The 25,093-nt window shown below is 45.1% G+C and overlaps 2 protein-coding genes across 2 annotated transcripts in view; one reads left to right on the top strand and one right to left on the bottom strand.

Moving 5' to 3' along the window:
• Positions 1-25,093, top strand: part of LOC145337644 (NACHT, LRR and PYD domains-containing protein 12-like) — a 264,909-nt gene that overhangs the window by 141,739 nt on the left and 98,077 nt on the right. The gene's annotated exons all lie outside the window — the stretch shown is intronic.
• On the bottom strand, positions 9,860-13,681 carry LOC145337652 (putative G-protein coupled receptor 139). Its single transcript, XM_080182468.1, has 2 exons — positions 13,612-13,681; positions 9,860-10,743 (listed from the first exon to the last, which is right to left on the bottom strand). The coding sequence occupies exons 1-2, from the start codon at positions 13,679-13,681 to the stop codon at positions 9,860-9,862; spliced, it is 954 nt and encodes a 317-aa protein (XP_080038594.1).

Here is a 25,093-nt window from a genome sequence, read left to right as displayed (position 1 = left end):
TTTGCCCAATCTTTCCTTGTAGCTCATTCCTTCCATACCAGGCAACATCCTGGTAAACCTCCTCTGGACTCTCTCCAGGGTCTCCACGTCCTTCCGGTAGTAAGGCAACCAGAACTGGACGCAGTACTCCAAATGCGGCCGAACCAATGTTCTGTACAACTGCAACATTAGACTCCAGCTCTTATACTCTATCCCCCTTCCTATAAAGGCTAACATACCATAAGCTTTCTTCACAACCTTCTCCACTTGTACTGCCACCTTCAAAGACTTGTGCACTTGCACCCCCAGGTCCCTCTGTGTTTCTATACTCTTAATAAGCCTACCCTTTATCATATAACTCCCCCCTACATTATTTCTTCCAAAATGCATCACCTCGCATTTATCTGGATTAAATTCCATCTGCCATTTCTCTGCCCAATATTCCAGCCTGTCTATATCCTGCTGTATTGCCTGACACTGCTCATCACTGTCAGCAAGTCCAGCCATCTTCGTGTCATCAGCAAATTTGCTGATCACACCACTTACTCCCTCTTCCAAATCATTTACGTATATTACAAATAGCAAAGGTCCCAGTACCGAGCCCTGCGGCACACCACTAGTGACAGACCTCCAGCTAGAAAAGGACCCCTCCACTACTACTCTCTGTCTCCTCTTTACAAGCCAGTTCTCTACCCATCTAGATACCTGACCACATATCCCATGAGCTTTAATCTTCTCTACCAGCCTACCATGAGGGACTTTGTCAAGCGCCTTACTGAAATCCATATAGACGACATCAACGGTTCGTCCTTCGTCGACCGTTTTTGTCACCTCCTCAAAGAATTCTACCGGATTCGTAAGGCAAGACTTCCCCTTTACAAAGCCATGCTGCGTATCCTTAATCAGATCGCAATGCTCCAAGTGCTCATACATCCTATCCCTAAGAATCCTCTCCATCAACTTGCCGACCACTGACATTAAGCTCACTGGCCTATAGTTACCCGGGTTATCCCTCCTACCCTTTTTAAACAACGGTACCACGTTCGCTATCCTCCAGTCCTCTGGGACCTCACCTGTGTCCAAAGAAGAGACAAAGATTTGCGTCAGAGGCCCAGCAATCTCATCCCTCACCTCCCTAAGCAGCCTGGGATAAATGCAATCAGGCCCCAGAGATTTATCAGTTTTTATGCTACCTAAAAACCCTAACACTTCTTCCCTTGAAATGGATATTTCCTCCAACGGTTCTATAACCCCCTCCAAGACACTACCAGACATCAGGCCCCTCTCCTTCATGAATACCGACGCAAAGTATTCATTCAGGATCTCCCCCATTCCCTCAGACTCTAGGCACAATTCCCATCCTTTCTCCGAACCGGCACATGCCTTTCCTGCACCCTTTGCAGTTTTCCCTTGAAAGACTCCCACATGCCTAACGTGGTCTTGCCTTCCAACAGCCTATCCCAGTCTGTATCCCTAAGCTCCTGCCTAATCCGGCTGTATCTAGCCTTCCCCCAATTTAGCACCCTCCCCTTCGGACAGCTCTCATCTTTTTCCATTCGTATCCTAAAGTAGACGGAGTTGTGGTCACTATTAGCCACATGTTCGCCTACCGCAACCTCAACCACCTGACCCGGCTCATTGCCCAGAACTAAATCCAGTATCGCCCCCTCTCTGGTCGGGCTATCTACATACTGTTGCAAGCATCCTTCCAGTACACACCTTATGAATTCCTCCCCATCAGACCTCCCAGCTCTAGACACCTTCCAATCCAGCCCAGGGAGATTAAAATCTCCCACTACAACAACCCTGTTCTTCCTACACTTATCCAAAATGTCTCTACATATACCCTCTTCCACTGCCTGCGGGCTATCGGGCGGTCTATAGTACACCCCTGGCATAGTAATGGCCCCTTCCTATTCCTCATCTCCACCCACAGAGACTCAATTTCCAACCCCTCCATGTTATCCTCCCTCTGCACCGCTGTGATCTGCTCCCTAACTAAGAGTGCCACTCCCCCTCCTCTTTTCAACCCTCCCCTATCACGCCTAAAACACTTATACCCTGGAATATTTAGCTGCCAGTCCTGCCCCTCCTTTAACCACGTCTCTGTCACTGCCACCACATCTAAATTCCTCACGAACATCAAGGCCCGAAGTTCATCTGACTTTCCCGTCACACTCCTCGCATTAAAACAGATGCACCGAAGACCCTCAGGCCCTCTCGGATCCTCCTTCTCCTGGGGGATTTTCCTCTCATCTAGACTTACCCTGTCACCCAACTCACTCCCAGTGCCTGAGCTGTCTCTCTCCTCCCCACCCCCCTCCATACTAGTTTAAACCCTGCCTAAACACTCCAGCTAACCTCCCAGCTAAAATATGTGTCCCCTTCCCATTTAAATGTTCCCTATCCCTCTTATACAAGTGCCCTTCCCTCACAAAGACTTCCCAATGGTCTACAAAACTAAAACCCTCCATCCTGCACCAATCCCTCAGCCACACATTCAGCTGTAGGATCTCATTATTTTTATCCCTGCTATTACTGGGCACTGGCAGCAGCCCAGAGATCGCCACCCTGGAGGCCCTGCACTTCAGCCTGGCCCCTAACTCCCTGAGCTGCCTACGTATATCCCCCCTGCTCTTCCTTCCTACGTCCCTCTCTCCTGTGTGTATAATTACATCCGCCTGGGTCCCTTGGCCCTTCAAGATTCCCTCTACCCTCTCCGACACGTCCTGTACCCCTGCTCCAGGGAGGCAGACTACCATCCTGGAGTCCCGCTTTTACCCACAGACCTGCCTATCATTTCCTCTAACCCTCCCATCCCCCACCACTATCTCACATCCAGCCCCCTTCCTTCCCTCTGAGGCATTTTCCTCTTCCCCTTGTGCCCTTTCCACCCCAGTTGGTGCCTTACCCCTACTATCTTGAGAGACTACCTCTGAGGTAGCCTTTGGACCATTACTCCTCTTCTTTTTCCCCTTCCTAACTGTAACCCACCCATCCCCTAGGCTCTGGGATCTCCTCTTGACCGTGGTTCCTATTCATTATCGCCTCATTCTCCCTGACTAAAAATAAATCCTCCAGCCTCAGCTCCAGTTGCCTAACCCAGGCCCTCAAACGCTGCAACTCCAGACATTTGGTGCAGATGTGGACTCTCCGGAGACGTGTTGTCTCCAGGAACTCCCACATATTGCACCTTACACAGCTGACACCCCTCCCCATGGACCCTGCCATTTATTTGACTACCCTCAGACCTAGGGACACAGTTAGAAAAATTTGACCAGTAACTCACCTTGCCTAAGCCTGCCTCACCTAAGCCCTGTGAGCCATATCTCCTTTTTTATGGATGTCTCCTTTTCTCTTTTTCACTAAGCTCACAATCTCTCCTGTCATCTCAGGTATCCGAATTTTACATCTTTATCCACCATTTTCACAGTTGTCCTGAATTGTTAATAAACAGCTCCTACATATCGGTTGTGAATTTACCCTCACACAGCCATTTATCAGCATGTTTGCCGTTGTGTAATATGATGTGTAATTGTTAAATGGGATATCGAGTTTATCTCTACGACGTGGCATCAGCTCTTTGTTAGAGGTCTGTAGATGTACGGCCATTGTAAGAAATTTTCATTGCAGTGGCACATTCTTTCTTCAGAGGGACAGGTGAAGAAGGCTGCTTTCCTTCCAAAAATGACAACATTTAGGTAAGCATCTGCAGCATTCTTACACATGTACCACCCTGACATGGAAGCTCAGTTCATTGGTTTGAAGACCCTTTGTCTTTTGTGGATGCATCGTTTGGATAATGGCTGAATATGTGTATTTAATGAGTGTTAAGTCCTCAGACTGGGAATCTATCATGCAAACATGCACAGTATGTGTGTGTGTTTTTTTGTTGAAAATGGAAGCAACTCCTGAATCTGTGAGGATCGAAGCAAATTAAAAATGTGAAAGATTGTCTAAATGAAAGCAGGCAACCTGAAAAGTTGTGCCATAAACTAGGCTTGTACTCGTTAGAGTTTAGAAGAATGAGGGGAGATCTCATTGAGACGTATAAGATGATGAATGGGATGGATAGGATAGAGGTGGAGAGACTCTTCCCGCTCAGAAAGGACAGTAGGACTAGGGGGCACAGCCTCAAGATAAAGGGGGTGCGGTTTAGAACGGAGTTGAGGAGGAACTTCTTCACTCAAAGGGTGGTGAATCTCTGGAATTCTCTGCCCGTTGAGGTGGTGGAGGCTGCCTCGCTAAATATTTTTAAGACGCGGGTTGATGGGTCTTTGATAAGAGAGGGGATTAAGGGTTATGGGGAGAGGGCAGGAATGTGGAACTGAGCCACGACAGATCAGCCATGATCTTATTGAATGGCGGGGCAGGCTCGAAGGGCTGGATGGCCTACTCCTGCTCCTATTTCTTATGTCCTTATGAATCTTTTAAAATGGCAAATGTTGTCTGATAGACCCAATTGATTTCCAATTTAATGAACGTTCGAATAGAAATTGAGGCGTTAGACATGCAGGGAAAGGGAGGAAAAGGATGAAATAAACAAAAAGACTTGAGTTGCACAAGCAGGAAAAGTGAAACGGAAGGGAAGAGAGGGAAAGAGAAGAACTATGAAAGAAGAGCGTGTTTTAAATAGATTTAGAAATGCAGCAGTAAGCGATAGAATAAAAAGGGAACATTATAAAGAGAGAACATTTCAATGTTAAATGCAATGACTTGGAGAAGGGACACCAGGGAAGGTTGAAGAAGGAAGAAGTTCCGGAAAAGCCCTAGTTGCCAAATGTTTAAATATGTGCAACGCTCTTCCAATATTTGAGAGAAATACTGTTAAAGTATTATTTCTCTACTTAAAACAAACTGTCAAATCAGATGAATCACTCAAAACATCCAAATGGTCACTTTTCGAGAGTGGGTTGGTAGACTGAGATGCTGTGGTATATGTTTCATTATCGGGAAGATTCTCATCTTGTAAAGAGAGCCACCATTTGTATAAATGGGTTACTTCCAGAGGGAGAGGGGCACAAATTTACAAACGCAAGAAACAACAGGCACAAACTCACACTGAATTTGAGAGGGTGCAAAAACAGAACTATTCTTCGATACGGGAATTAGAGATAGAAAAAACATAAGAAGCACTTAGAGAATTTAATATTTGAAAAAAAAATACAGTTCAATTCCTTTGCTTATGGGATGCTTGTTGGGAAATTTAAGAAAAAAGTAATACTGCTCGAGATGTAGCAGATCCTGACGTTTGTTCTGAATTGTTACAGAGATCCAAGCGCTTTTCCCCCGTAATTATCTGAAGCAATAAATATGGTAAAGCGAGAAGTAAACACACAAGATGCAGGAAATTTCACCTCAGATCAGAACGGAAGGTACTGAGGGTGGCAGGAACTTGTGTTGGTCTGGTTGTTTCCAGTGTAACCAAATGGGACTTATCAAGGCATATTGCTGATAATGTCATGGTGATATGGAAGGAAGAATCAGAAAAAAAATACTTGCTGAAACTTCCATGGTGGTGCAAGTAAAACCAGCTGTTTCAGAATCAAAGAGATACTCGGCTAGATTTTGAAATATTTCAAATGATTATTTGTGCACAGGTGAAGTATGAATATATTCATGGGACGTACCCCAGGTTACTCCGGGTGGGACGTACCCCAGGTTACTCCGGGTGGGACGTACCCCAGGTTACTCTGGATGGGATGTACCCCAGGTTACTCCGGGTCGGATGTACCCCAGGTTACTCCGGGTGGGATGTACCCCAGGTTACTCCGGGTGGGATGTACCCCAGGTTACTCCGGATGGGACGTACCCCAGGTTACTCCGGGTGGGACGTATCCCAGGTTACTCCGGGTGGGACGTACCCCAGGTTACTCCGGGTGGGACGTACCCCAGGTTACTCCGGATGGGACGTACCCCAGGTTACTCCGGATGGGACGTACCCCAGGTTACTCCGGGTGGGACGTACCCCAGGTTACTCCGGATGGGACGTACCCCAGGTTACTCCGGGTTGGACGTACCCCAGGTTACTCCGGATGGGACGTACCCCAGGTTACTCCGGATGGGACGTACCCCAGGTTACTCCGGATGGGATGTACCCCAGGTTACTCCGGATGGGACGTACCCCAGGTTACTCCGGATGGGATGTACCCCAGGTTACTCCGGATGGGATATACCCCAGGTTACTCCGGGTGGGACGTACCCCAGGTTACTCCGGATGGGATGTTCCCCAGGTTACTCCGGATGGGATGTACCCCAGGTTACTCCGGATGGGATGTTCCCCAGGTTACTCCGGATGGGATGTACCCCAGGATACTGTGGGAGGCGAGGGAAGTGATTGCAGAGCCCCTGGCGATGATCTTTGCGTCGTCAATGGAGACGGGAGAGGTTCCGGAGGATTGGAGGATTGCGGATGTGGTTCCTATTTTCAAGAAAGGGAACAGGGATAGCCCGGGAAATTACCGACCAGTGAGTCTGACCTCAGTGGTTGGTAAGCTGATGGAGAGGCTTCTGAGGGACAAGATTTATGAGCATTTGGAGAAGTTTAGAATGATCAGAAATAGTCAACATGGTTTTGTCAAGGGCAGGTCATGCCTTACGAGCCTAGTTGAGTTCTTTGAAAATGTGACTGAACACATTGACGAAGGAAGTGCAGTGGACGTAGTGTACATGGACTTCAGCAAGGCGTTTGATAAGGTCCCCCATGCAAGACCTCTTGAGAAGGTGAGAGGGCATGGGATCCGAGGGGCTTTGGCCTTGTGGATCCAGAACTGGCTTGCCTGCAGGAGGCAGAGAGTCATGGTGGATGGGTCTTTTTCTGCATGGAGGTCGGTCACCAGTGGAGTGCCCCAGGGATCTGTTCTGGGACCCTTGCTGTTTGTCATTTTCATAAATGACCTGGATGAGGAAGTGGAGGGATGGGTTAGTAAGTTCGCTGATGACACGAAGGTCGGTGGTGTTGTGGATAGTCTGGAGGGATGTCAGAAGTTGCAGCGAGACATAGATAGGATGCAAGACTGGGCGGAGAAGTGGCAGATGGACTTCAACGCAGATAAATGTATAGTGGTCCATTTTGGCAGGACCAACGGGATGATGGAATACAATATCAAGGGTAGGAGTCTTAGCTGTGTTGAAGAGCAGAAGGATCTTGGGGTCTGGGTCCACAGGACTCTTAAATCGGCCTCGCAGGTGGAGGATGTGGTCAAGATGGCGTATGGTGTACTGGCCCTCATGAATCGAGGGATTGAGTTTAGGAGTCGGGAGGTAATCCTGCAACTTTATAAGACCCTTGTCAGACCCCACTTGGAGTACTGTGCGCAGTTCTGGTCACCTCACTACAGGAAGGATGTGGAAGCTATTGAGAGGGTGCAGAGGAGATTTACAAGGATGTTGCCTGGATTGGGAGGCATGCCTTATGAAGATAGGTTGAGGGTGCTGGGACTCTTCTCCTTGGAGAGACCAAGGTTGAGAGGCAACCTGATAGAGGTTTATAAGATGTTGAGAGGAATAGATAGGGTGGATTCTCAGAGGCTATTTCCCAGGGCTGAAATGGTCGCTACAAGAGGACACAGATTTAAGGTGCAGGGAAGCAAGTACAGAGGAGATGTTAGGGGTAAGTTTTTCACTCAGAGGGTGGTGAGTGAATGGAATCGGCTGCCATCGGTGGTGGTGGAGGCGAACTCGCTGGGGTCTTTTAAAAGACTTCTGGATGAGTATATGGGATCTAATGGAATTGGGGGTTATAGATAGGTCTATGGATTGGTAGGTGTAGATGTGATCAGTGCAACTAGTGGGCCGAAGGGCCTGTTTGTGCTGTAGTGTTCTATGTTCTATATTGGAGGGCCCAGATGTTTGCATGCAAAATGTAAAAGCAGAACAGTCGAAACTCAGACATTCTTTTTTTTTTGCGAGAAGACCAAGGAGATTGTTGAACGTGAAAACAGAATGGAAGACGTAAGGAGAACACAGATGTAATGGGATTTTGCAGTTCGGAACATGTTCCAGCTCATGGTTAAACAGTAAACCAGTTGATTGAAAAACGGATCCAAATGAAATTACTGAGGTATCGAATGAACAAAAGGAAAACAGGTACTCGAAAAATTGGAAGTTTTGGATTGTCAAACATTGCAATATGGTGATTTTAAAACAGTGACATGAGATAATGAATTTAAAAACTTGTCAGTGATACTATAGGAAATAAAACATTTGAGACGTGGCAAGTGAACAGTTTGCTCAAGACTGTTAAAACTCAACGGAGAACTGCACTGAGGTAATGCAGAAATTTGCAAAATTTGAAGGATTAGAGCGAATTATTAATCATTAAAGAGATGACGGATTGGTATGGCCCAAACTATATTGAAAATAACTAATTCAAATGAAACTGGGGAAAGCAATAGAATTACAAAGCACAAAAGCACAAGCAAATGAAGAGAACAACAGTATTCAGTGTGATCATGAGAACCATCTTAAAAACACCACTAAAATAACTCAAACGTATTTTGATAATGGAAGAAATGAGGTGTTAAAGCACAAAATTGATGTTTTACTGTGTTGAATTGAAATGCGTATTTACCACATGTGAATTTGGAAAATGTGCTTTAAAATTGAACTGTGCCAATTAGTGAACTGAAAAGACAATTGCTGTATAGCCTTAAATGAAACATTGTTTCTGGAGTTAAAAGCTGGAAAACAACAGAAAAATAATCACACGATTTAAGAATGATAATGTTACCGTGCAGTGATGATGGTAATGCTGATATCGTGGCCCAGGTTTAGGAATAATTATTGAAATTATATATTACGGTTTGGCATTTGCAAATTAAAGGGGGGGGGGGGCAGGGAAAAGAAAACAAGAACAAAAAAAAAACAATGTGGTGAGGCTGAAAACGAGAGAGCCTTTCCGTGAGGGAGAGATGCATTGAGATCATGACCCCTTCACTTTGCACATTCTTGCCTCTCAGCACGAGGTATCCACATTTGAGTCTAACCTTAGTAACCACCCGGATGGAGTTTGCTCATTCTCCCCGAGTTTGCATGAGTTTGTTACAGGTGCTCCTTTTCCTCTCACACTGCAAAGCTGTGCCAAGCTACATTTACCCATCGTGTCCCAACCTGTATAGTGAGATTAAATATGTGATGTGACGGGGAAAGGGTGGGATACTCTCAGAATGCTGGTGCAGACTTCATACATTCAGGCAGGCCGGGCAAGAGAGGGAAAGACAGAGACAAAAAAAAACACATAAAGTGTCTGTAGTTGGAATTAGCATTGAAGGTGTCAATGCGAAATAAGCATATATAGAGATACAAGTGATTGGTTTAAACAGAACACCGTGAGGGATACATGCACATGGCTCCAGAGAGGACTGGGATAGACAGAGAGACGGATGGTGGAAGGTAAGGGGAAGAGTATATCAGTCCACGTATGCATTTGAAAGGGACACATGGTTCAATACAGTAACATAGGAAGAACGTTTAAGATTAAGCGATACCAATATGTTTAGAATTCTGCTTATTTATTTTACTGTGGATTTTCATCTTATATCTCTGACTTGCTTTCTCCGCCGGTCTGAAAAGCTGACATTTTGGTCCAAAGCACCAACACACATTGACCATTTTCTAAGTGTTTCTGTCTGTCTAAGGGTTTGGTTATTGCACCTCAGCTGGATATGTAATGGCGTCTTCTGAGAAATAGATTCTGTATTATCTAAAGAGCAAGTCCGTTCTTTACGGTCCATGTAGTTAATCGGTGTGCAATGTAGCCGTATAGGGTTCCACATGTTTTGAGTGATCTGTGTTGTGAATGCAACATTTTTCCCTAAAGAGTGGACGGAATGCAGTATGGATTGGGCTTAACTTTCGGTCTTTGCAAGTTTTACATTTCCTATGATTTAACTAACTTAAGAACCACATGCAGTGGATATTTCACTGCATTTTTCACCTCCTCTCTAAACTTAGTCTGGGTCACAGCGTAAATACAAGTGTTGGTGCAGGAACTGAGGAGCTGAAGCATACTTGAAATCTGTTGTATGATGAAGCGAGGGTCAGTCTTTGTAATTCTCACATAAACTGGATACACAACCCGGACTGCCCACAGAAGAATGAAACTTCCAGAAATACTGAACAGTAAAATGATGGATTTTCTCCGGTTGTCTATCTCAGCGTCCTTGTAATCATCTCCATGGCTGCGGCAATGGAATCCCCTGCGTACGCGACTAGTCAGTAAAATTCGTCGGACAGTCAGAGAATTGAATAACAAAATCAGAAAGAATGGGATATAAGGAGTTAAAATTAGGTGAATCATATCGAATGCAACCCACCCAAGGGAAGAAAAGAAACTCCCTTTAGTGATACAGTGCCACGGTGTATTATTAATTACATATTGTGGTTTAGCTGTAAAGTACCAAGGGATATTTTGCAAACAGCTCAGCGCAGTCACGGTTCCTAGAATCACATTTGCTTTCTTCTCAGTGCAATATTTTGATTTCAGTTTCTCACAACAGATCGCCACAAACCGGTCAAAGGTGAAAGCCACTGTGAGCCAGACGGAAAGCACAGTGGCTGCAAACCTCAGGGACTTTAAGAGGCAGCAGACCGGGGTAATGAACAGGAATGAATCCGAGATGTAAAGCTGAGCGATCCACCTCAGTATGGGATCAGTGATAACGACGAGGAGATCAGCCACGGCCATTCCCACCAAGTAGAGAGTGATGCATTTGGACAGACCGCACTTGCCTCGTGATAGGATCAAAATCGCCAGGACGTTAACTGAAAAATAAAGAGGAATAAAACAGTAATGTGATTATTCATTTGAATTAGAGGCAAAACAGCAGCCTGTTTGGTGTTTCGGTGAAATCCCCACCTTGCCTGATACATTGGATGGCACAAATAGACACATTGCCATGGATGGGAATGACACACAGTGAAAACTTGGATCTCAGTTTGGAATAATGAAATGAAAACCTTGCATCAAGAGTAAGAAGTCAGCAGCACATACACTGCATGTCCTGACTGAGGTTCACCACCCGGTGAGAAGGCCCCACACAGGGTAAAACAAATGAGAAGCCAAATGGATTGGACGTTGTGTGTTAATGGAGGAAATAAGTCCTAAAGGTGAAAGAGATGAGGCAGGGTGGTGAATCAGTGCCACCGGTCGTTTGAAAAAAGATAGTAGCAGGCCAAGCCGTGGAAGGAGATCTAATGTGAAACATTGGAAGGGAAACAGAAAAACTGGAACGGGGAGAAACCCTGTTGTTTTGAAAGCGAATCAGTAGAAGAAATGAATGAGGAGAGACAGATTGAAACAGTGAAAAGAGAGACAGAGATTGACATGTGCTGAATGGAGCATAATGTTAATTGTAGCATAACAAATAAATGTGTTTATTACATTCAAAGTTTCATCTTCCTCCAAATCCTGGTTTTCACCTCTCACTGGGTGGAATGTGTGTTCAATATATTTATGATTTCTTGCACACTTTGTTAATTTGAGATGTAGACGACTGAGCTGAATCAGCTTGAATGTCTCCAAGAAAGGCCGAGAGGGCAACTGCTTACAGGCAACTCCTTGGACACGGGCGACAGCCTCGGGAACCTCCCATTCATCAGAGCCATGCCAATGAGCGGGACACAGCTCAGGTCACTGGTTCCCGTGGAGACAAACTTCGCTGAATGTCCTGAGTTCTGTTTGATTCACATCTCAATGTTTTTAGACAAGTCAAATCACATCCTTGCAGTTTGTGTAGCTGCCCTGGGCACATCTCTCTTTCTCTCTCTCTCTCTCTCTTTCTGTCATACTACATATTATCAATATTTGCATTCTTTTGTTTCTGTTGATCCTCATTTGGCCTCCAGTCTTTCTGCTGCTCCTCTTTTTTGTTCCCCTTTTGAATTTGGGTGCCAGCTTTTTTCTCCCTCTCCATCCCTCTCCAGTTTACTCACTTCTCTGCACTGAATGCATGTTGAGTGGTGTTGTTTCATGTTTCGCTGCGTCCAGTGATATGTCTTTCTTAACAATGATGTGGAAATGTACGTGTTGGACTGCGTTTGGTTCAGTAAGAAGTTTCACAATTTCAGGTTAAAGCCCAACAGATTAATTTGGAATCACGAGCTTTGGAGCCCTGCTCCTTCATCGGGCGAGTGAAGAGGTAGGTTTCACAAAGGCTACATGCGTAGGCAAAAACACAATTACAACATAATGATTGGGATGCAAATCTTTACAGATTAAAGTGGTGTAAACTGTCTCAAGCCAGGACAGTTGGTTGGATTTTGCAAATACCGGCCAAATGGTGGGGGTTACACGTGGTGTCCCGTGAACCCTAGGTCCCAGCTGAGGCCATCCTCATCCATGCAGAAATCGATGATCAGTTTCTGCTCAGTGACTCTGCATTGTCATGTGTCTTGAAGACCATCTTTGTGGACACTTTGAGAACGCTTACCTGAAGATCGGAGACTGAATAGCCTGGACTGCTGATGTTCCTGACTGTCGCATGGTGTCCCTTCATCTGTTGCTTAGAGAAATTATACCCCAAGGTATGGTATATCCCGATGTACCAAGCCTTGGGATGTAATTTCCTTCAGCATAGGAGGTAGACAAGGTTGGCACAAGTCGCATGAGTATGCACCGTGTACATACTGGCGGATGGCGTTCTGACGTGTGATGGTGGTATCCATGTGAGTGATCCAGCACTCTTTTGCAGAGTTTGCCATGACGGTGCTGTTCGTTGTTGTGGCCACAGTTCTCCTGAGCACTGCGGAGTTTGCTGCAAACAATTGTCTGTTTGAGGTTTCACAGTTGTTTTAAGGCAAGGAGTGGACATGTGGGGATGACCTTAGTGAGATTGTCTCCTTCATCCATGACATGTTGAAGGCTCTGAAGAAGATACCATAGTTTATCCGCTCTGGGTAAGTCCTGGACGATGAAGGCTGCTCTGTCGATCATAAGTTTCTTAATACTGCAATTCTTCTAACGAATAACTACATTCCTTTTACAAAATGTTCTTTATAATATACACGCATACGTAAGGAGAAATGATTCTAACAGTGTTGTGGAAATTAGCATGGAAGTATTTTATATTTTAGATGTTCGATGGCAGTGAATAGATTCTCAGTGGGAATAGGGGTTATGAAGTGTTGCCATCAATTCCGGGTGAATACTCTAACTCCAGAAGAGTTGTCAGTCAGAAGCTTGGTGAGCAATACCCTATAATGTTTAAATGTGTCTAACTGAACAATTTTCTTCCAAACAGAACACGTTAGACACCGACAAGCGAGAGAACGAACGGTCTGATTATCAAATAATTCAATCGCACGCGTTATAATAATACAGAATATTTTAGTTCTACAACATGAAAATGTTAACAGATCCTCGTTATCTGATCTATGCCCCGTTTACCAAAAAAACTGATTCCAAGAGATTCAGTACAGCGAATAAGATGACAGATGTTGGATTTGAAATATAAGAATCAGCACCGAGATTGTGTGGTCCCTACAGAACTGAAAGCACAGAGACTAATAACAACATTTCATGTAAGTTGCGAAGCAGTCACAGCTTATTAAACACAGGAGACTGACTGCTGTCAATTACAACGGATAAGGCAAGAGAGTTTTACACTTTGGATTTCAGGGCTAGAGACTTACCAGCAATTCCAAAGGCGGCGAGGAACGGGTAGTAAAGGCGTTGGATCCGATGGATTACAGAGCACTCCATTTCAATGGCCATTTGCGATTCCCTTTGGTCTGTAAATCCCAGGCCTTATAAACCAGCTGAGCTGATCCCTTCGTTAATGCTCTGATTTCCACAGGGAAAATGTCATCAACGACTACTTATACACATGACAATAACTATTAGTCACACTTACTTGAACAAACGCGTTACACCATCTGCAGTATCTTATGAGAAAGTAATTCAGATAATAATGTTGATATCATTGAAATATTATGGATAACAACCACATCAATCCTAAGTAATTATTTGAAACAACGTTAAAAAATCACGTAATATTAATTTCAAAAATGGTAGCTGTGGCAATGTTTTCACGTGGTTAACAGCGCTATTCATATGTATTATTGTCCACTGAAAATGTAAATGACCATCCTTGAGATGCGATCTGTTTAAATTATCTTCCCTCCTCCTTTCTCCTCCTTTGACAAAGACGCGCAATAAAGTTAAGCTGACTGTTCGGTACAAGCAGAATTAGACTTCTTCAATGAGACTGTCTTGATTGGTACTATTTCTCCTGCAGTTATGAACTATGGCAACCTGCAACAATCATTGTTCATCCCTCAGTAGTGCAAGTATAAACATTTATTTCCATATTTTTTATTTGGAGGGTGTTGGTATCGCAAGCGTTTTTGCGTTTTCCTAATTGCCCTTAACAGAAAAGATACAGAATCATCTAAAGATAGAAACAAAGAAGGCAGCAGCAGGTGGAGGCTATTTGGCCCTTTGAGCCTTCTCCACTATTCATTTCCATCACGGCTGATGATCCAGTTCAATAGCCTAACCTTTCTTTTTCCCCATAACCTTCAATCCCAATCACCCAAAGTGCTCGATCCAGCCACCTCTTGAATGCATTCAAATTTTGGCATCAACTACTTCCTGTGGTAACGAATTCCACAGGCTCGCCACTCTTTGGGTGAAGAAATGTCTCCTAAACTCCTCCTTAAATGGTCTACCCTGAATCTTCAGACTATGGCCACTAGTTCAGGAGTCTCCCATCATCAGGAGTATCCTCCTTGCATCTACCCTGTCTAGTCCTCTTAGAATTTTATAAGTCTCTGAGATAATAAGAACATAAGAACATAAGAAATAGGAGCAGGAGTAGGCCATCTGGCCCCTCGAGCCTGCCCCGCCATTCAATAAGATCATGGCTGATCTGTCGTGTCTCAGTTCCACATTCCCGCCCTCTCCCCATAACCCTTAATCCCCTCGCTTATCAAAAACCTACCAACTCGCGTCTTAGTATATTTAGCGAGGCAGCCTCCACCACCTCAACGGGCAGAGAATTCCAGAGATTCACCACCCTTTGAGTGAAGAAGTTCCTCCTCAACTCCCTTCTAAACCGCCCCCCCTTTATCTTGAGGCTGTGCCCCCTAGTCCTACTGTCCTTTCTGAGCGGGAAGAGTCTCTCCACCTCTACCCTATCCATCCCATTCATCACCTTGTACGTCTCAATGAGATCCCCCTCATCCTTCTAAACTCTAACGAGTACAAGCCTAGTTTATTCAGCCTCTCCTCATAGCTCAACCCCCTCAACTCCGGTATCAGCCTAGTAAACCTCCTCTGCACTCCCTCCAAGGCCAAAATATCCTTGCGTAAGTGCGGCGACCAAAACTGCACACAGTACTCCAGCTGCAGCCTCACCAATGCCCTATACAGCCGCAGCAAGACCTCCCTACTTTTATATTCAATCCCCCTCGCTATGAAGGCCAGCATCCCATTCGCCTTCCTGACCACCTGCTGCACCTGCAGGCTGGGTTTTTGCGACTCATGCACAAGGACCCCGAGGTCCCTCTGCACCGTCGCCTGCTGCAGTTTTTCGCCACGTAAGTAATAGTCCTTCCTACCATTATTCCTACCAAAGTGGACAACCTCACACTTGCCAACATTAAATTCCATTTGCCATTTCCTGGCCCGTTCGCCCAGCCTATCTAGATCCTTCTGCAGACTCTCCACGCCCTCCGCACAATTTGCCGTTCCACCAATCTTGGTGTCATCAGCAAATTTTGACACCATACACTCGGTTCCCTCCTCCAGATCATCTATATAAATGGTATAGATGCATCATTTGTGCTTCTGGAGGTGGGGGCTATCCAAATCGTTGACCCAGCGACAGTGAATGAATGACAAGTCAGCGTGGAGAGCGACTTGGAGGAGAACATGTTTTCGTGTGTATCTGATCTCCTTTAATATAGACATTAGTGCTCGGGGGATTAGAAGGTGGAACCTAGGGACGCTTGGTTATATCATACAGTGCGTCTTATATGAGATAAACCCTTCTGTGACTGTGCTTTGGTGGTGGAAGGAGCGATTTATTGTGGAAAATCTGCCTATTACCTGGGACAAGTTTGTTCCAGATGGTGACTTATTTCCTCTTGGAGCAGCAATCATCCAATCAACTGAAGAGTAATGTATCACAATTCTATCCTCTGATGTGTACATTTTCCAGAGGCTGGTCACAGGATTACTCACCTCTGAATAACTGTTGTTGTAACAGTGTTTATACCTCCAGTGCACTTTAGAGTTATAGCGTCATAGAACACAAAGTATCTATCTATGGCCTATCGAGTCGACACCAACAATTCCTCCCACTCATGCTGCATTATTTTATTTTAACCCAGTACATGTCCTATATTCTTGAATGTTATGATATTTCAAGTGATTATCCAAATATATCTCAACATTTGTAATTTCTCAGGCCTCCACTACCTTCCCAGGCAGTGCATTCCACTTTTCCACCACTGTCTGAGTGAAAATGTTTTGCTTTTCTCAAGTCCCCCCTGAATCTCCTATGTTTTACCCTAGAATGATGTCTGTTGTGATTCTCCCCACACCCAAAGGGAACTACAGTCTCATATTTACCCTCTCCAGTCAAATACATCAATATCACAATTCTCTTCAACAGCCTTCTCTGTTCTTCAGAAACAGTCCCAACCTATCTAGTCTCTCCTTACAGCGCAACTACTCCAACGCAGGCAATATTGTGGCGAGCCTCTGCACTCCACCTCCTACTAACAACATTCTCCCGGGAGCAGGTTAGAACATAAATTAATATTCAGAATGAAAGATTTTCAGTAAAATGTAAACTGAAAAAATCCCTAAGTATTCCACAAATTCTGGCTTGTCTTCTTCATCAGCAAGCTATGGTCTGACACAGTCATCCGGAGAGTTGAAGTTAGCTGACACGTATATCTATAGCAGGGAGTTCCAGCTCTTAACATTCCACTCTTCATTACCTTGCTGCAATAGTTTGTTTTATGCCAGATTGAAATTTCTCGAACAAAACAATTGGAAGTGTCAGCATTGCTCCCATCATCCCCCTCCGCACAACCCCCGTCCAACGAACAACATCTTATTCACATCGATTAGATCCCACTTCTCTGCTCCCATCTCAGGTTGAACATTCGGGCGTATAACCGCTGTCCAATTTTGAAACTGACATAAATCTCTGACCTGACTGCATATTCACACCTTTGCATAATATCTGATTATTTTTCTTTCTCTTCAATTACCTGAATAGATCCTACCTCTGCCCGAGCTCATCAAGATGTCAAGCAATAGGTTACTCAATGCTGTTTTTTTTCCCAGTCTTCTCATTCTCTCCCCCAAATAGTCTTATTTTAGTTCATATGCAAATTAACTTCTGCTCGGATGTCAGTTGAGTTTTCCTGCTGTTTCCTAAACAATTCATCATAGACTCTGTTCTTCGCAGCAGCAGGAGATTAGGCCCATTAGGTCTGACTGACAACAATCTCATCCAGGGCCTAACCCCGTACCCCATGCATTTAGGCTGCTAGAACTCCTAATGCTATTTTAGCAAGGCAAATTAACCTAGCACACACATCTCTGGGTTGTCCCAAGGAAATCGGAGCACCCGGAGGAAACCCACACAGAAAAAACCCATCCAAGGTCGGAATTGAGCTCGGGTCCCTGCTGCTGTGAGGCTGAACTGCTAACCTGTACCACCGAGCATATGAACAATCTCCAATAACACATTCCCCTCTTCATAGCCTTGAGCAACTTTCAAACACCAAGATTTAATTTTCATTGACATTCACCAGTAAACTTCCCACTGGTGCCACCATGCAGATGAAACAAGGATCTGTTGATTTTTTTTCTATTGAGGGTTTGCTGTCCACTCCACCCTGTCGTTTCGTTCTCATCTGGAAATCTGTGATGTCCTCTCCAGATCCGATTTCTTCCAATCTCCTCCTGGGCTGCAAAAGCCCCATCCCCAGCCCTACTCCCCAACCTTAGAACAACATAGAACATAGAACATTACAGCACAGTACAGGCCCTTCGGCCCTCGATGTTGCGCCAACCAGTGGAACCAATCTAATGACCCTCTAACCTAAACTATTCCAATGTTATCCATATGCCTATCCACTGACCATTTGAACGCCCTTAAAGTTGGCGAGTCCACAACTGCTGCAGGCAGGGCATTCCACGCCCTTACTACCCTCTGAGTAAAGAACCTACCTCTGACATCCGTCCTATAACTACTACCCCTTAATTTAAAGCTATGTCCCCTTGTGTTAGCCATCTCCATCCGAGGAAAAAGGCTCTCACTGTCCACCCTATCTAATCCTCTGATCATCCTGTATGCCTCAATTAAGTCACCTCTTAACCATCTTCCCTCTAACGAAAACAACCTCAAGTCCCTCAGCCTTTCCTCATAAGACCTTCCCACCAAACCAGGCAACATCCTGGTAAACCTCCTCTGCACCCTTTCCAATCCCTCCACATCCTCCCTATAATGCGGTGACCAGAACTGTACGCAATACTCCAAGTGCGGCCGCACCAGAGTTTTGTACAGTTGTAACATGACCTCACGGCTCCGAAATTCAATCCCTCTACCAATAAAAGCTAACACATCGTACACCTTCTTAACAACCTAATCAACCTGGGTGCCAACTTTCAGGGAGCTATGCACATGTACCCCGAGATCTCTCTGCTCGTCAACACTACTAAGAGTCCTTCCATCAGCCCTATATTCTGTACTCCTGTTACTCTTACCAAAGTGAATCACCTCACACTTTTCCGCCTTCTCCCCTTCCCCTCCTCGAAACATTTTTAACATGCACAATTCTGCAGCTGTCTGGATTGACTGCTGAAGAGAAGTGGGAAACATGGCAGGGGGAGAGTGCAGCACATTCAGCTGAGCTGTTTACACAGACGTGAGTTTTGTTATCTGACATGCGAGGTCACATGACACCAGGATCAGGTTTATCTGAAAGCTTTCGGAGCGCTGCTCCTTTGACAGGTGATGTGGAGGGAGCCACACAGACACAGAATATATCGGTGGAGTGAGAGTAGCCCGATACACACAGGGAATCCATTAGGTCAATGGATAAGTGCAGTGTCAGCTGGCTGAATGGCAAGTCTTTAGAGGTAGTCAAAAGTGCTAATTGATAAATTTGCGCTGCTTAATCAGTATAATCAGTATAATTAGTACGTGCAAAGTCTCAACATGCTGCATACCAAGAGTACAAATGACCTAAAAACTGAAATATAAAACCGAGAGATTATTACAAATAATCAGAGAATAAAATGGTGCTGAATACTATGCATATTAATTCAAGATGAAGTATCATCACTTGGGAAGCCATCTCCCGCACTGAATAGTATGTTTGGGTTACCTGTAGCACGATCTAAACCCAAAGCCACGGTTAAGATCGTCTTCATGAGTGTGAAACGTGGCAGGAATAATGGTAGGAAGGATTATCACTTACGTGGTGAAAAACTGCAGCATGCGACGGTGCAGAGGGACCTCGGGGTCCTTGTGCATGAGTCGCAAAAACCCAGCCTGCAGGTGCAGCAGGTGGTCAGGAAGGCGAATGGGATGCTGGCCTTCATAGCGAGGGGGATTGAATATAAAAGTAGGGAGGTCTTGCTGCCGTTGTATAGGGCATTGGTGAGGCCGCAGCTGGAGTACTGTGTGCAGTTTTGGGCGCCGCACTTGTGCAAGGATATTTTGGCCTTGGAGGGAGTGCAGAGGAGGTTCACTAGGCTGATACCAGAGTTGACGGGGTTGATCTATGAGGAGAAGCTGAATAGACTGGGCTTGTACTCGTTAGAGTTTAGGAGGATGAGGGGGGATCTCATTGAGACGTATAAGATGATGAATAGGATGGATAGGGTAGAGGTGGAGAGGCTCTTCCCGCTCAGAAAGGACAGTAGGACTAGGGGGCACAGCCTCAAGTTAAGGGGGGGCGGTTTAGAATGGAGTCGAGGAGGAACTTCTTCATTCAAAGGGTGGTGAATCTCTGGAATTCTCTGCCCGTTGAAGTGGTGGAGGCTACCTCGCTAAATATATTTAAGACGCGGGTAGATAGGTTTTTGGTAGGCAAGGGGATTACGGTTTATGGGGAGAAAGCGGGAAAGTGGAACTGAGACACGACAGATCAGCCATGATCTTATTGAATGGCGGGGCAGGCTCGAAGGGCTAGATGGCCTACTCCTGCTCCTATTTCTTATGTTCTTATGTTCTATCAGTTTCTGACTGGCGAAACTAAGTTGTTGTGCATCTCGAAGGTGGTCTGGGAGTATGCTTACCCGAAGATCGAAGACCAAATATCCTTGGCCACTGACATGTTCTCCAACTGGGAGGGAACACTCTTGCCTGTCACTTGTTGCATGGTATCCGTTCATCTATTGCTGTAGTGTCTGCATGGTCTTGCTGATGTACTATGCCCTGTAATCTCTCAGATAGACGATGACACCCGGACACTATGGGGCAATTTTTGCATAGCCAATCAAATTAACCCACGTACCTTTGGAGTGTGGGAGGAAATAAGAGCAATGGGGGCAAATCTACACATACATGAGTAGAAAGTAAAAGCTCACGGACAAAAATCTGTGGCCAGAATCGCTGTGCCAACGTGCATCCAAATAATCTCACTAAATACATTCCCCTTTTTGACAGTCTTCAACAACTTTCAAAAACAAAGATTAGCTCTACATTGATATTCACGCACAATCTTCCCATTAGTTTCCCATATATTGACACAGGTGACACAGATTTCCTCTCTTCAGGATCTTCACTTGTCCCCAAGCTACAGTTCAGTTTGGAAATATGTGCTGCTGTCACCAGACCCTAACCTTACAATCTCCACCGGGAATTCCAAACCTCATGATATTTGATGGTCTCCACATCCCACGCCAGCCCACCCTCCTAAGTCCCCAGCCCAGCACTCACATGCCTACCTGCAAGTTCTGCCAGAAATCAGACATCCTGCGCTCTGGAATGCCAGCTGAAACAGAGTGTAAATCATAGTACTGGGGAAGTGAGTTGCATCACCGTGAGTTTTATTGTATGGGTGTGATTGAGACTGAAAGGCTTTTAGAAGGATGAAAGGGTGTCTCACTGAACAAAATATGTAACTTTGCAAGGGGAAGACAGACTGCTGGACATTATAGTGTTTTGTGTTGCTTTGATTTGGTTTGACTTGATTTACTGTTGTCACATGTGTTGGAATCCTGTGAAGTTTTTTTTGCATGCAATACAGAAAAAGTATACCGTTCATGGAGAAGGAAATGACAGAATGTAGAATTTAGTCTAACAGTCATAGCTAGGGTGTAGATAAAGATCAATTTACTGCGAGGTAGGTCTGTTCAAAAGACCGATGGCAGTGGAGAAAAAGAGTTCTTGAATAGCTGTGTACATAACCTCAGACTTTTATATTTTTTCCCAACACAAGATTGTGAAAGGGAATATGTTCAGGGTGTGTAGCATCCTTAGTTATGCTGGCTATTTTTCCAAGGCAGCGGGAAGTATTCCCAGAGACAATGGATATGGGGTTGGTTTGCCTGATGGACTGGACTTCATTCACAACCCTTTGCATTTTCTTGCGGTGTTGGTCAGTGCAGGATCCATACCAAGCTGTGATACAACGAGAAAGGATGTTTTCAATGCTGCATCTGCAAAAGTTGTTGAGAGTCTTAGGGGACATGCCAAATGTCCTAATCTCCTGAGAAAGTAAAGGTGTCGTTTGGCTTCTTTAACTGGAATGGGGGTACCAGAACGATTTGCTGTTGATCTGGACACTGAAAAGTATGAAGCTAGAAGAATGGGTGACAGTCTCTGAATCCATGGGAAAATTCTGTTCCGATTAACAGAAATCTCTTCTCTGAGAAGAGATGAACTTCTGAAGAACTTGCCACCATTTGTGGAGACCAAAATATTATATTTATTTTGAAATGAATTATATACGTTTTGGGATTGCTTTGATGTCAGGAGAGACGGGGAAAGCGTGGAGTTATGGTGTTGAGATCAGATATAATCCCTTCTTTGTTTCCTCATGGTCAAATGACCTACACCTGCTCTGATTTGATGGATGTCTTTGCATGGTTGGCATTTGCTCATTTTGTGTTATTTCCCTTAGTATAATTGATTGCTGCTCAGACATTGCTCATGCTCCATTAAACTATAGGCAGCCTTTCTAACACCTTACTGTTAACAAATTTAAATAATTGTAGGGTTATAGGAGATGGTTTTAAATAAGGATCAGAGCCTCGGGACGTTCCTGGAAATCAAATGCTACATGTGTTGATGTTTTGTCTCTTTTACCCCTCAGGTGTGTCGGTCCATCTTGTTGTCTAACGAGGGGCATGCACACGGTGGGTCGTGTGTGGGCTGCTCTTGGATGTTTCGAGAGTGGCCTAGTACTTCGCGTCGTTTGTGTATGCTTCAAACTGGACCAGCAGATGGGCACCACAACAGCTCAGTGACTAGCACTGCTAGCTGTGCAGATACATGGATTTGGGCCTGTGTCTGTGGGAGTTTGCGCATTCTCCCTGTGGTTGCGTGGGTTTCCTCCGGGCGCTCCGGTTTCCTCCCACACCCCAAAGATGTGCTCTTAGGCTAATTGGTGTAACAAATTGTCCCTAAATTATTCTCCCCTGAATCTGGTTTCCAATGGGGGTACCATAAGCATAGACACAGGTCAAGGGTGGAAGAAGAAAATCACATTGTTAGGATGGCAGCGCGGGCTCGTTGGGCCGAAGGGCCTGTTTCCCGTGCTGTGTTGTTCTTTGTTCTTTGTAGTCGATTTCGTATCTTGTCTTTTGGACAGCCCCAGCTGTCATTTTCATTGAGGGTAACAAAAAATATGAAACCAGGTCCAATATTTGCCTCAGCTCTTGCCTGTGGCTCGTTGCAGGAATTCCTTTTGTTTGTCCATCATTGGCCCAACCTCTCCTGTTCCGATAATTTTACTGATCTTCTCACATGGAAAGAAATTCTATTCGGTGGTGTGCCTTCTGCAATCAAAAGTTCTTGTTTTGGATCCCATTTCTTTTTAGTAGAACACTGAACTTTCCTTATCCTGCCTGTATGTTCATTGGATTGAATAACAATTGCATCTGCTATTAACACAAGTTATATTCCGCATTTTGTTCATGGTTTTCTAATAGAGTCCCTGAAGTGCAGAGGAGACAATTCGGTTCAATTTATTTTACACAGCCCTTCACCATCCAACCCCCTCTCCCCAGGTCCACAATTCGGTTCAATTTATTTTACACAGCCCTTCACCATCCAACCCCCTCTCCCCAGGTCCACAATTCGGTTCAATTTATTTTACACAGCCCTTCACCATCCAACCCCATCTCCCCAGGTCCACAACACGGTTCAATTTATTTTACACAGCCCTTCACCATCCAACCCCATCTCCCCAGGTCCACAATTCGGTTCAATTTATTTTACACAGCCCTTCACCATCCAACCCCATCTCCCCAGGTCCACAATTCGGTTCAATTTATTTTACACAGCCCTTCACCATCCAACCCCCTCTCCCCAGGTCCACAATTCGGTTCAATTTATTTTACACAGCCCTTCACCATCCAACCCCATCTCCCCAGGTCCACAACTCGGTTCAATTTATTTTACACAGCCCTTCACCATCCAACCCCATCTCCCCAGGTCCACAATTCGGTTCAATTTATTTTACACAGCCCTTCACCATCCAACCCCATCTCCCCAGGTCCACAATTCGGTTCAATTTATTTTACACAGCCCTTCACCATCCAACCCCCTCTCCCCAGGTCCACAATCCGGTTCAATTTATTTTACACAGCCCTTCACCATCCAACCCCCTCTCCCCAGGTCCACAATTCGGTTCAATTTATTTTACACAGCCCTTCACCATCCAACCCCCTCTCCCCAGGACCACAATCCGGTTCAATTTATTTTACACAGCCCTTCACCACCCAACCCCCTCTCCCCAGGTCCTTGGACTGCAATCCCAACACATTTGCCATGGCGACTTCTCCCAAGTGATGCATCCTGGTGACCAAGGAGAACTGTAGCATGGCCAGAACACCTGGCCTTCACTTCCTTGGACTGTGGGGGGAAATGGAACAAATGGAAGGAGAGCAGCGGGAGACGGGACGTCTCAGAGGTCTAGACGGTGTTGTCCAGAGTTTGGGTGGACTGTGGTAGTGTCTCACTGATCTGCCTGTTCTCACAGGGATTTCAGATGACGGGAATTTGGTCTGCGGTATCATGCAAGTTTGGTGGATTTTGGAGGGTGGAAATTGCAAATTGCAAACTGTGAGAGGTGAGTTTGAGTGTCCTGAATGGTGGAATTTGGGTTTGCTGCTCGGTAAGTCGCGTGGCCTTCATGGAGTGTGTAATCTTTGATCTGTATACTGTGTCCGAGAGGATTGGAAATCGATACCGTATTTGTCGGCGTGGAACAAATTAGATGGATAGTAGCACACGGAGCGGAGGTGATTAACGATCGAAAACTAATTACTCATCGACACAGCGGGATGTCAGGCGTTAAATGAGGTACACTCAATGGCAGTGGAGAACAGGCAAGAAACTGCTGCCCAGGGCTTAATGAAATATGACTTGTTCGATGAATTACACAGTTGGAAACTGTCAAGGGGAATGCTTTGGTTAGACCATCAGATGGGAATTTTGATAAGGCACCAGAAGCAAGATAAATACATCCAAGAAGACTAAGGGGAGTACATGTACAATTACAAGGCGACTGGCCATAAATGCGTAATTCTCTTTAGACTGCAATTGGGGTTGATTTTTGGAGTTGCTTTTTGAAAGGTGGGTTCCCATAAAATTGAGTTCACTCATTTGGAACATATAATTATGGAAAACAAACATGAACTCGTCAATGGAAAGCTTTGGCGAATTTTTGCAATCATAGAATCCTTCAGATTACACGGAGGTAATTTGTTCCATCAAGTCTGCTCCCCACAGCAATTCCATCAAGGCCCTATCCCCCCCAAATCTTATAAACTTACCTTTGCGAGTCCCTCTGACACTAAGTGACAATTTAGCTCGTCCAGTTCACCTAACCCACACGTGTTTGTACTGGTAACCTAGTTGTCTGACGATTATAATGTTGTGCAGCGCAACTGAATTTGCAATATTGTGACTCA

Source organism: Carcharhinus amblyrhynchos, unplaced genomic scaffold, assembly GCF_965287045.1.
Source record: "Carcharhinus amblyrhynchos unplaced genomic scaffold, sCarAmb.v2.hapA scaffold_55, whole genome shotgun sequence".
NCBI classification, from domain to species: Eukaryota; Metazoa; Chordata; class Chondrichthyes; order Carcharhiniformes; family Carcharhinidae; genus Carcharhinus; species Carcharhinus amblyrhynchos.
This window is presented reverse-complemented; position numbering and strand designations above follow the sequence as displayed.

Bases quoted from the DNA above. Each gene is read 5' to 3' on its own strand.
- LOC145337652 (XM_080182468.1), bottom strand. From the start codon at position 13,681: ATGGAGTGCTCTGTAATCCATCGGATCCAACGCCTTTACTACCCGTTC. The intron at 10,744-13,611 runs GTAAGTCTCTAG...TTTATTTTTCAG, and splicing joins CGCCGCCTTTGGAATTGCTG to TTAACGTCCTGGCGATTTTG.